This window comes from Rana temporaria, chromosome 5, assembly GCF_905171775.1.
Source record: "Rana temporaria chromosome 5, aRanTem1.1, whole genome shotgun sequence".
Lineage (NCBI taxonomy): Eukaryota > Metazoa > Chordata > Amphibia > Anura > Ranidae > Rana > Rana temporaria.
This window is the reverse complement of record NC_053493.1, coordinates 427096260-427108443: the sequence shown is the minus strand read 5'-3', so window position 1 is coordinate 427108443 and position 12184 is coordinate 427096260. Positions and strand designations below refer to the sequence as shown.

Below are 12184 nucleotides of genomic sequence, written 5' to 3'. Positions count from 1 at the left end.
GGGGGAGCCAGGCACAGGTATGAGGGGCAGGCATGGGGAGGGGGGCCAGACACAGGTATGGGAACAAGGCAAAAGTAGGGAAGCCAGGCACAGGTATGGGGAGGCAGACACAGGTATGAGGGGGGGGGGGAGCCAGGCACAGGTATGAGGGGCAGGCATGGGGAGGGGAGGCAGACACAGGTATGAGGGGGGAGCCAGGCACAGGTATGAGGGGCAGGCATGGGGAGGGGAGGCAGACACAGGTATGAGGGGGGAGCCAGGCACAGGTATAAGGGGCAGGCATGGGGAGGGGAGGCAGACACAGGTATGAGGGGGGGAGCCAGGCACAGGTATGAGGGGCAGGCATGGGGAGCCAGACACAGGTATGGGAACAAGGCAAAGGTAGGGAAGCCAGGCACAGGGTAGGGACTAAGCCCTAGTTTGGCAGAGGTGGGGGAGCTGGGCACGGGGTAGGGACTGGGCAATCGTTTGGCAGAGGTGGGGGAGCTGGGCACGGGGTAGGGACTGGGCAATAGTTTTGGGGGGGGGGGCACAGTTGGGAAGTCGGGTGCTGACAGCTGCCCCATAACCATTTCCAGGCGGCATTGGATGACGTGTGTGTCGCTCCTCTTACCCTCCTGTCTTCTCCAGGTCAGAGCGAGGAAGGTGAGAGGAGGATGCCCTGAGAATGGAGGCCCAGGATCAGTACCGGGAGTATCAGAGGCTGCAGGACTTTGAGGAGGACTCTCCCCCCGGAGAAGAGGACCTGATAGTACATGTGCCGGAGGCCGTGAAAGGTCAGTGCCAAATATACCGGAAACTGATATACAACATGTATGTGGGGGCGGGGGGGTGTATACATTATACTGCATGTATGGTGGGGGGAAGGGGGTGTATACAATATACTGCATGTATGTGGGGGGGGGTGTATACATTATACAACATGTATGGTGGGGGGAAGGGGGTGTATACAATATACTGCATGTATGTGGGGGGGGGTGTATACATTATACAACATGTATGGTGGGGGGAAGGGGGTGTATACATTATACAACATGTATGTGGGGGGGGGGGTATACATTATACAACATGTATGTGGGGGGAAGGGGGTGTATACAATATACAACATGTATGCAGGGGGGGGGGGGGTGTTTACAATATAGTACATGTATGGACTGATCATGCTGACCCATCCCCCCCCCCCCTGCAGACTCCTGGCATCACATCAAGAACCTGGACAACTTCTTCACCAAGATATCCTTTACAGGGTCTGCTGTGGGAGGGGGGAGGGGGGAGACAAACCCAAAAACACAGAACACCTTCCACTAAGAACCAATAATTACAAAGTACAGATCAATTCTTGCCTTGTAGCGCCGGTGTCCTGGGCTCCATCCCCAGCATGGAGTTTGTATGTTCTCCTCGGTTTGTAGGGACTCTTCCCTCAATGTTGGGAGCAGCCGAGATGTACAGGAACCACAAGTTTCAGCACTCCCTGGTGACTTTTGGGCTCCATTCACAAAGCGGCTTCTTGCTGCATCTGAGTGTGCCGTAAGATACCGCACCTCAACGCAGTCATGCCGTATTTTAGTAGTAAAAGCCGGTGGCAGTTTACCGTTGGCGGTAGCCGGAGTCATTTAGGAACCATGACATCCATTTACAACCTGTGCTAAGGAGTGGACGGCCGCCGCATCCTTAAAGTGGAGTTCCACCCTGATTTTATTTTTATTTTTCCCCAAAAAAATCTAAAGAAAATTAGAAAAAAAAAATAGAACCTTTTATTTTATTTTTTTATACTCCCCAGAAAGGGCGGTTGCTATGCTCTTCTGCCTCTTCCTCCACCGCGGTGTCTTCTGGTGAATGGGATGCACTGCATTCTGGGAACTGTGTGTATCCCAGGAGGCAGCCGCCCATTCACAAAGCGCCGCAGGAAACGGGCAGTGAAGCCGTAAGTCTTCACTGGCTGTTTCCCTTAGTGAGAATGGAGGCGCCAGGACCGAGCGATTGCCGTTGGGGGGGCCGACATCGCGGGCGAGTAGGACAGGTAAGTGTCCTTATTAAAAGTCAGCAGCTGCAGTGTTGGTAGCTGCTGACTTTTAAAAAAAAAAATTGCGGATGGAACCCTGCTTTAACCAATTACTGTCATGGTTGCTAAGGAGTGGACGGCCGCCACATCCTTAACAACCAATTACTGTCATGGTTGCTAAGGAGTGGACGGCCGCCACATCCTTAATCAATTACTGTCATGGTTGCTAAGGAGTGGACGGCCGCCACATCCTTAATCAATTACTGTCATGGTTGCTAAGGAGTGGACAGCCGCTGTATACTTAACCAATTACTGTCATGGTTGCTAAGGAGTGGACGGCCGCCACATCATTAATTAATTACTGTCATGGTTGCTAAGGAGTGGACGGCCGCCACATCCTTAATCAATTACTGTCATGGTTGCTAAGGAGTGGACAGCCGCTGTATACTTAACCAATTACTGTCATGGTTGCTAAGGAGTGGACGGCCGCTGTATACTTAACCAATTACTGTCATGGTTGCTAAGGAGTGGACGGCCGCTGTATACCTAACCAATTACTGTCATGGTTGCTAAGGAGTGGACGGCCGCTGTATACTTAACCAATTACTGTCATGGTTGCTAAGGAGTGGACGGCCGCTGCATCCTTAACTGATGAGTCATCCGCTGTCAGCGTGGGGGCCCCCCCAAATCCGAGCCAGGGTCCTGAGGGGAACCCCCTTTCCAACATGTTTTTAAAAATGGCGTGGGGTCCCCGCCAGAATCCATATCAAATTATTATTAATAATAATATAATATCTGAGTATTTAGCCTGGCAGGTCACCCAGTACACATCCCATAAACACCGCATTCCTCCATCACTACTTCATCACCACATACATTTCATTATTTACTTCCTTCTACGAGTTGAACGCCGCCTCATGCGTTATTTACCAAGCGTTTTGCGGTAAATATCGCAGAGCGGTATAGTGAAGGGACAGATTGAGGATTGCAGGCGGTGTTTAGGGAAAATGTCGGGACATAAAAATGCCCCATGTGAGATGATTTGGTGAATGGAGTCCAATGTCAATGGGGGGGCAATTTGCACCATTTTACGTGGTCCTGTCCAGAAAGTGGAATTTAAATTACTTGTTATTGCTTCATCTCCCATCTGATCAATGTTTATAAACAATGTTACTTTGTATCACTCATCTGATCAATGTTTATAAACAATGTTACTTTGTATCACTCATCTGATCAATGTTTATAAACAATGTTACTTTGTATCACTCATCTGATCAATGTTTATAAACAATGTTACTTTGTATCACTCATCTGATCAATGTTTATAAACAATTTAGCTAGATTCACGTACGTTGCCGCAACTTTGTGGCGGCGTAGCTTAAGGAATTTAAGCTACGCCGCCGTAAGTTAGCGAGGCAAGTACATGATTCACAATGTACTTGCCTGCTATGTTACGGCGGCGTAGCCTAAAGCGGTCGGGCGTAAGGGCGCCGAATTCAAATGTGTGTAAGGGGGGCGTGTTTTATGTTAATAAGGCTTGACCTTACATTTTTTACGTTTTTTTTTTTTTTTTATATTGCGCATGCGCCGGGCGCCTACATTTCCCAGTGTGCATTGCGGCTAAGTACGCCGCACGGGCCTATTGATTTTGACGTGGACGTAAACTACGTAAATCCCGATTCACGGACGACTTACGCAAACAACGTAAAAATTTCGAATTTCGACGCGGGAACGGCGGCCATACTTAACATTACTATTCCATGTAGGGCCTAGCTCTAACTTTAGGCGGCCTATCTCGAACGTAAACGGCGTAAAAGTACTGCGTCGGCCGGGCGTACGTTCGTGAGTCAACGTATCTACTCATTTACATAATCTACGCCGACCGCAATGGAAGCGCCACCTAGCGGCCGTCCGAAATATTGCAATCTAAGATACGACGGCTTGCGCCATCCTATCTTAGATATGTTTAAGTGTATCTCTGTTAGAGAATACACTTAAACATAAGTCGGCGTAGATTCAGAGTTAGGTCGACTTATCTACTGATACGCCGGCCTAACTCTACCTGAATCTACCTAAAATGTTACTTTGTATCTCTCATCTGATCAATGTTTATATTTGTATCTTTCTAAACTCCTGTCTGATCAATGTTTATAAACAATGTTACTTTGATCAGACAGGGGAAAGAGATACAAAGTAACACTGGGCCGGATTCAGAGAGTATTTACGCCGGCGTATCTATAGATACACCGCGTAAATTCAAAGCTGCGCCGGCGTATCTTCTTTCTGTATTCAGAAAGCAAGATACGCCGACATTAGCCTAAGATACGACTGGTGTAAGTCTCTTACGCCGTCGTATCTTAGGGTGCATTCTCACGCTGGCCGCTAGGTGTCGCTCCCGTAGTTTTCGGGGTAGAGTATGCAAATTACCTAGTTACGTCGATTCACGAACGAACGTCGTTTACTTTAGGCTTTTTCGGCGTAACGTTGCTCCTGCTATTAGGAGGCGCAGCCAATGTTAAGTATGGACGTCGTTCCCGCTTCGAAATTTGAATTTTTTACGTCGTTTGCGTAAGTCGTCCGCGAATAGGGCTGGACGTAATTTACGTTCACGTCGAAACCAATACGTCGATGCGACGTACTTGAGAGCAATGCACACCTGGGATATTTACGAACGGCGCATGAGCCGTCCGTGTACATCACGTCAGGTCATCACACATTAGCATAAAACACGCCCCCCCCTTCCACATTTGAATTACGCGGGCTTACGCCGGCCCCATTTACGCTACGCCGCCGCAACTTACGGAGCAAGTGCTTTGTGAATACTGCACTTGCTCCTGTAAGTTGCGTCGGCGTAGCGTAAATACAATACGCTGAATCTGCCCCAGTGTTTATAAACATTGATCAGACAGGGGATGGAGAGAGATACAAATATAAACATTGATCCAACAGAGATACAAAAGTAACATTGTTTATAAACATTGATCAGACAGGAGATAGAGAGATACAAAGTAACATTGTTTATAAACATTGATCAGACGGGAGATAGAGAGATACAAAGTAACATTGTTTATAAACATTGATCAGACAGGAGATAGAGAGATACAAAGTAACATTGTTTATAAACATTGATCAGACAGGAGATAGAGAGATACAAAGTAACATTGTTTATAAACATTGATCAGACAGGAGATAGAGAGATACAAAGTAACATTGTTTATAAACATTGATCAGACGGGAGAGAGAGAGAGATACAAAGTAACATTGTTTATAAACATTGATCAGACGGGAGATAGAGAGATACAAAGTAACATTGTTTATAAACATTGATCAGACGGGAGAGAGAGAGATACAAAGTAACATTGTTTATAAACATTGATCAGACGGGAGATAAAGAGATACAAAGTAACATTGTTTATAAACATTGATCAGACGGGAGAGAGAGATACAAAGTAACATTGTTTATAAACATTGATCAGACGGGAGATAGAGAGATACAAAGTAACATTGTTTATAAACATTCATCAGGCGGGAGATAAAGAGATACAAAGTAACATTGTTTATAAACATTGATCAGACAGGAGATAGAGAGATACAAAGTAACATTGTTTATAAACATTGATCAGACGGGAGATGGAGAGAGATACAAAGTAACATTGTTTATAAACATTGATCAGACGGGAGATAGAGAGATACAAAGTAACATTGTTTATAAACATTGATCAGACAGGAGATAGAGAGATACAAAGTAACATTGTTTATAAACATTGATCAGACGGGAGATAGAGAGATACAAAGTAACATTGTTTATAAACATTGATCAGACAGGAGATAGAGAGATACAAAGTAACATTGTTTATAAACATTGATCAGACAGGAGAGAGAGATACAAAGTAACATTGTTTATAAACATTGATCAGACGGGAGATGGAGAGATGCAAAGTAACATTGTTTATAAACATTGATCAGACGGGAGAGAGAGAGAGATACAAAGTAACATTGTTTATAAACATTGATCAGACGGGAGATAGAGAGATACAAAGTAACATTGTTTATAAACATTGATCAGACGGGAGAGAGAGAGATACAAAGTAACATTGTTTATAAACATTGATCAGACAGGAGATAGAGATACAAAGTAACATTGTTTATAAACATTGATCAGACGGGAGAGAGAGAGATACAAAGTAACATTGTTTATAAACATTGATCAGACGGGAGATAAAGAGATACAAAGTAACATTGTTTATAAACATTGATCAGACGGGAGATAGAGAGATACAAAGTAACATTGTTTATAAACATTGATCAGACGGGAGATGGAGAGAGATACAAAGTAACATTGTTTATAAACATTGATCAGACGGGAGATAGAGATACAAAGTAACATTGTTTATAAACATTGATCAGACAGGAGATAGAGAGATACAAAGTAACATTGTTTATAAACATTGATCAGACGGGAGATGGAGAGATACAAAGTAACATTGTTTATAAACATTGATCAGACGGGAGATGGAGAGATGCAAAGTAACATTGTTTATAAACATTGATCAGACGGGAGATAGAGAGATGCAAAGTAACATTGTTTATAAACATTGATCAGACAGGAGATAGAGAGAGATACAAAGTAACATTGTTTATAAACATTGATCAGACGGGAGATGGAGAGAGATACAAAGTAACATTGTTTATAAACATTCATCAGACGGGAGATAAAGAGATACAAAGTAACATTGTTTATAAACATTGATCAGACAGGGGATGGAGAGAGATACAATGTTACTTTGTATATAAATTATTATTTTCCATGCTTGGGTATAGGCTAATCTGCTGCCTTCCCTGGAGGGAGGGGGGGCGGCTTCAATTGAAGCTCCAGTATTAAAAAGTTGTATAGATGTAGGGGGTGGGTAGCGCTTCCTGTCACCTGAAGAGTGATCCTCTACAGTGAGTCACTCTTCATAGGTGAATATGCAACAAACGGGTGATGATCACTCCCGTCGGGACATACGGCACACGTCCTGAAAATAGGTGTTGATAAGTTCAGGCCCGGCACCCTGCCTGCCCATTTCCGCTCACTGGCTGGTTTTCCTTGACCACGGCTGCACATATATCACTTCCACCAGAAGAATGGCTTTGCCTGTATGGTGCTGTCTGACTTCTTTGAACTTGTGTAAGTAGAGTTTGTATATTTTATTCCCAGCATGCTTCTCTCCCTGCATGGTATAGGATCTGAGGAGGGGTGGAGGAGCCCTGCATGGTGTAGGATCTGAGGAAGAGGAGCCCTGCATGGTGTAGGATCTGAGGAGGGGGGAGGAGCCCTGCATGGTATAGGATCTGAGGAGGGGTAGAGGAGCCCTGCATGGTCCCTGCATTATCCAAATAATAAATGTAAGATAAGGTACTCTTACCAACTGGCGTGGACACACTCGTCAGGATCTGAGGAGGGTGGAGGAGCCCTGCATGGTATAGGATCTGAGGAGGAGGGTAGAGGAGCCCTGCATGGTGTAGGATCTGAGGAGGGGTAGAGGAGCCCTGCATGGTGTAGGATCTGAGGAGGAGGGTGGGAGGAGCCCTGCATGGTATAGGATCTGAGGAGGAGGGTAGAGGAGCCCTGTGTGGTGTAGGATCTGAGGAGGGTGGAGCCCTGCATGGTATAGGATCTGAGGAGGGGTAGAGGAGCCCTGCATGGTATAGGATCTGAGGAGGGGTAGAGGAGCCCTGCATGGCGTAGGATCTGAGGAGGAGGGGTAGAGGAGCCCTGCATGGTATAGGATCTGAGGAGGAGGGTAGAGGAGCCCTGTGTGGTGTAGGATCTGAGGAGGGTGGAGCCCTGCATGGTGTAGGATCTGAGGAGGGGGTAGAGGAGCCCTGCATGGTATAGAATCTGAGGAGGGGGTAGAGGAGCCCTGCATGGTGTAGGATCTGAGGAGGGGTAGAGGAGCCCTGCATGGTATAGGATCTGAGGAGGGGTAGAGTAGCCCTGCATGGTGTAGGATCTGAGGAGGGGGTAGAGGAGCCCTGCATGGTGTAGGATCTGAGGAGGGGTAGAGGAGCCCTGCATGGTGTAGAATCTGAGGAGGAGGGTAGAGGAGCCCTGCATGGTATAGGATCTGAGGAGGGGTAGAGGATCTAAGGAGGGGGTAGAGGAACCCTGCGTGGTATAGGATCTGAGGAGGAGGGTGGGAGGAGCCCTGAATGGTGTCGGATCTAAGGAGGGGGTAGAGGAACCCTGCATGGTATAGGATCTGAGGAGGAGGGTGGGAGGAGCCCTGCATGGTGTAGGATCTGAGGTGGAGGAGCCCTGCATGGTGTAGGATCTGAGGTGGAGGGTGGAGGAGCCCTGCATGGTGGAGGGAGCCCTGCATGGCGTAGGATCTGAGGAGGAGGGTGGGAGGAGCCCTGCATGGTGGAGGGAGCCCTGCATGGCGTAGGATCTGAGGAGGAGGGTGGGAGGAGCCCTGCATGGTGTAGGATCTGAGGAGGAGGGTGGGAGGAGCCCTGCATGGTGTAGGATCTGAGGCAGAGGAGGATGGGAGGAGCCCTGCATGGTAGAGGGAGCCCTGCATGGTGTAGGATCTGAGGAGGAGGGTGGGAGGAGCCCTGCATGGTGTAGGATCTGAGGCAGAGGAGGATGGGAGGAGCCCTGCATGGTAGAGGGAGCCCTGCATGGTGTAGGATCTGAGGAGGAGCCCTGCATGATGAAGGGGGTGGGGCAGGGTGGGGGGAGGTTGGATGGAAAGATAATTTCTAAGTCTCCTCTCTTGTTTTCTGCAGCCAGTTCCTGTTTGTTGTCACTTTCACCACCTTCCTCTTCCACTGCGTGGAATACGACGTTCTCTTCGCCAATAAACCCGTCAATCACACGCATTCGGGGACCAGTCCTGAGCGCAACAAGGTGACCCTGACAGATGCCATCCTGTCCGCTCAGCAGTGTGCCCTTCAGTAAGTCCCAGGCATGGGGGAGGGGGGAGGAGGGTTAGTATTGAGGGGCATGTGCCCCTCTTCATTTGGGGAATGTGTAGTATGGACCATTGGATTGTGATAAGTTGTATGCATTCGGTCAGGTTCAGCCATATTTGAAGCTGCATAATACAAAACCCCCTGATGAAGTGCCCAAATCCCTGAAACGTGTTGGATTTCTACCGATTATCTAATCTAATATCATTTTGGACTCGTTCACTATTGGTGTCCTCACTACTTCCTATATAGCTGACCTTGCCTTGGACATGCTCTGGTCAGGGTAATGAATGAGATAGTTGCCCCCCCCTGTGTACATCTGTGTGTCCCTCTGATGACCATCGTCCTGCGTTCTCCAGGATTCAGTCCAGTGGTTGGATCATCTTCCTGCTGGTCATGGCCGCCATCTTCTGGCTCTATCGTCTCGTCAAGATGTTCTGCAACCTGCTGAGTTACTGGGAGATCCGCAAGTTCTACATCCGAGCCCTAAAGATCCCCTCGGTGAGTAGAGGGCGCAACGTGGCGTCCTTTATACTTCATCAATTCCAGTGCCCCATCATTGGGTGTCAGTGGGAGGAATAGTGTCCCATCATTGGTATCAGTGGGAGGAATAGTGTCCCATCATTGGTGTCAGTGGGGGGAATAGTGTCCCATCATTGGTGTCAGTGGGTGGAATAGTGTCCAATCATTGGTGTCAGTGGGAGGAATAGTGTCCCATCATTGGTGTCAGTGGAGGGGAATAGTGTCCCATCATTGGTGTCAGTGGGAGGAATAGTGTCCCATCATTGGTGTCAGTGGGAGGAATAGTGTCCCATCATTGGTGTCAGTGGGAGGAATAGTGTCCCATCATTGGTGTCAGTGGGAGGAATAGTGTCCCATCATTGGTGTCAGTGGGAGGAATAGTGTCCCATCATTGGTGTCGGTGGGAGGAATAGTGTCCCGTCATTGGTGTCGGTGGGAGGAATAGTGTCCCCTCATTGGTATCAGTGGGAGGAATAGTGTCACATCATTGGTGTCAGTGGGAGGAATAGTGTCCCATCATTGGTGTCAGTGGGAGGAATAGTGTCCCATCATTGGTATCAGTGGGAGGAATAGTGTCCCATCATTGGTATCAGTGGGAGGAATAGTGTCCCCATCATTGGTGTCAGTGGGAGGAATAGTGCCCCATCATTGGTGTCAGTGGGAGGAATAGTGTCCCATCATTGGTGTCAGTGAGGGGAATAGTGCCCCATCATTGGTGTCAGTGGGAGGAATAGTGCCCAATCATTGGTGTCAGTGGGAGGAATAGTGTCCCATCATTGGTGTCGGTGGGAGGAATGGTGTCCCATCATTGGTGTCAGTGGGAGGAATAGTGTCCCATCATTGGTGTCAGTGGGAGGAATAGTGTCCCATCATTGGTGTCAGTGGGAGGAATAGTGTCCCATCATTGGTGTCAGTGGGAGGAATAGTGTCCCATCATTGGTGTCAGTGGGAGGAATAGTGTCCCATCATTGGTGTCAGTGGGGGGAATAGTGCCCCATCATTGGTGTCAGTGGGAGGAATAGTGCCCCATCATTGGTGTCAGTGGGAGGAATAGTGTCCCATCATTGGTGTCAGTGGGAGGAATAGTGTCCCATCATTGGTGTCAGTGGGAGGAATAGTGTCCCATCATTGGTGTCAGTGGGAGGAATAGTGTCCCATCATTGGTGTCAGTGGGGGGAATAGTGTCCCATCATTGGTGTCAGTGGGAGGAATAGTGTCCCGTCATTGGTGTCAGTGGGAGGAAAAGTGTCCCGTCATTGGTGTCAGTGGGGGGAATAGTGTCCCATCATTGGTGTCAGTGGGAGGAATAGTGTCCCATCATTGGTGTCAGTGGGAGGAATAGTGTCCCGTCATTGGTGTCAGTGGGAGGAAAAGTGTCCCATCATTGGTGTCAGTGGGGGGAATAGTGTCCCATCATTGGTGTCAGGGGGAGGAATAGTGTCCCATCATTGGTGTCAGGGGGAGGAATAGTGTCCCATCATTGGTGTCACTGGGAGGAATAGTGTCCCATCATTGGTGTCAGTGGGAGGAATAGTGTCCCATCATTGGTGTCAGTGCGGGGAATAGTGGAATTGGCATGACCACTACTCTAACCCCCTCTCCCGAACTCTTCCCCCTACAGGACGAGCTGTGTAACTACACCTGGCAGGAGGTCCAGGGCCGCCTCATCTCCCTGCAGCGGGAACACCCCATGTGTGTTCACAAGAAGGAGCTGACCGAGCTGGACATCTATCACCGGATCCTGCGCTTCAAGAACTACATGGTGGCCATGGTGAACAAAAGCCTCCTGCCGGTGCGGTTCCGGGTGCCGCTGGCGGGGGAGGTGACCTTCCTCAGTCAGGGTCTGAAGTACAACTTGGAGCTCCTGTTCTTCTGGGGCCCCGGCTCGCTCTTTCAGAACAAGTGGGACCTCCAACCCAAATTCAAGCGTCAGGGCCAGAGGCTGGAGCTGGCGCAGGATCTGAGCCGTACCATCATCCTGCTGGGATTGGCCAATCTGCTCCTGTGCCCGTTCATCCTGGTCTGGCAGATCCTCTACGCCTTCTTCAGCTACACCGAGGTCATTAAAAGGGAACCGGGCAGCCTAGGGGCCCGGCGCTGGTCGCTGTACGGCCGGCTCTACCTGCGTCACTTTAACGAGCTGACCCACGAGCTCCAGGCACGGCTAAGCCGCGGTTACAAGCCGGCCACAAAGTATATGAACTCCTTCGCCTCCCCCCTGCTGGCCATCGGTGCCAAGAACATTGCCTTCTTCGCCGGCTCCATCCTGGCTGTCCTGATCGCTCTGACCGTTTATGACGAGGATGTCCTGACTGTCCAGCATATCCTGACCGCCATCACTGTACTCGGCGTGTTGGTCACCGTTGCCAGGTGAGGGATGGCGGGGAAGGCCACTGGGGGTGAGGAATGGCAGGGGAAGGCCACTGGGGGTGAGGAATGGCAGGGGAAGGCCACTGGGGGGGGGCACTGGGGGTGAGGAATGGCAGGGGAAGGCCACTGGGGGGTGAGGAGTGGCAGGGGATGGCCACTGGGGGTGAGGAATGGCAGGGGAAGGCCACTGGGGGTGAGGAATGGCAGGGGAAGGCCACTGGGGGGTGAGGAATGGCAGGGGAAGGCCACTGGGGGTGAGGGGTGGCGGGGAAGGCCACTGGGGGTGAAGAATGGCAGGGGAAGGCCACTGGGGGTGAGGAATGGCTGGTGAAG

The 12184-nt window shown here is 49.2% G+C and overlaps 1 protein-coding gene across 4 annotated transcripts in view; it reads left to right on the top strand.

Annotated features, from left to right (window-relative positions):
• ATG9B (autophagy related 9B) overlaps positions 1-12184 on the top strand; it is a 69373-nt gene that overhangs the window by 33781 nt on the left and 23408 nt on the right. For all 4 annotated transcript variants that reach the window (XM_040355418.1, XM_040355419.1, XM_040355416.1 and 1 more), the window contains exons 2-7: positions 631-776; positions 1190-1233; positions 7108-7172; positions 8777-8944; positions 9319-9460; positions 11103-11851. In XM_040355418.1, the coding sequence (XP_040211352.1) occupies positions 668-776; positions 1190-1233; positions 7108-7172; positions 8777-8944; positions 9319-9460; positions 11103-11851 (1277 nt within the window). In that variant the 5' untranslated portion in view covers positions 631-667. The remainder of the gene's footprint in view (positions 1-630; positions 777-1189; positions 1234-7107; positions 7173-8776; positions 8945-9318; positions 9461-11102; positions 11852-12184) is intronic.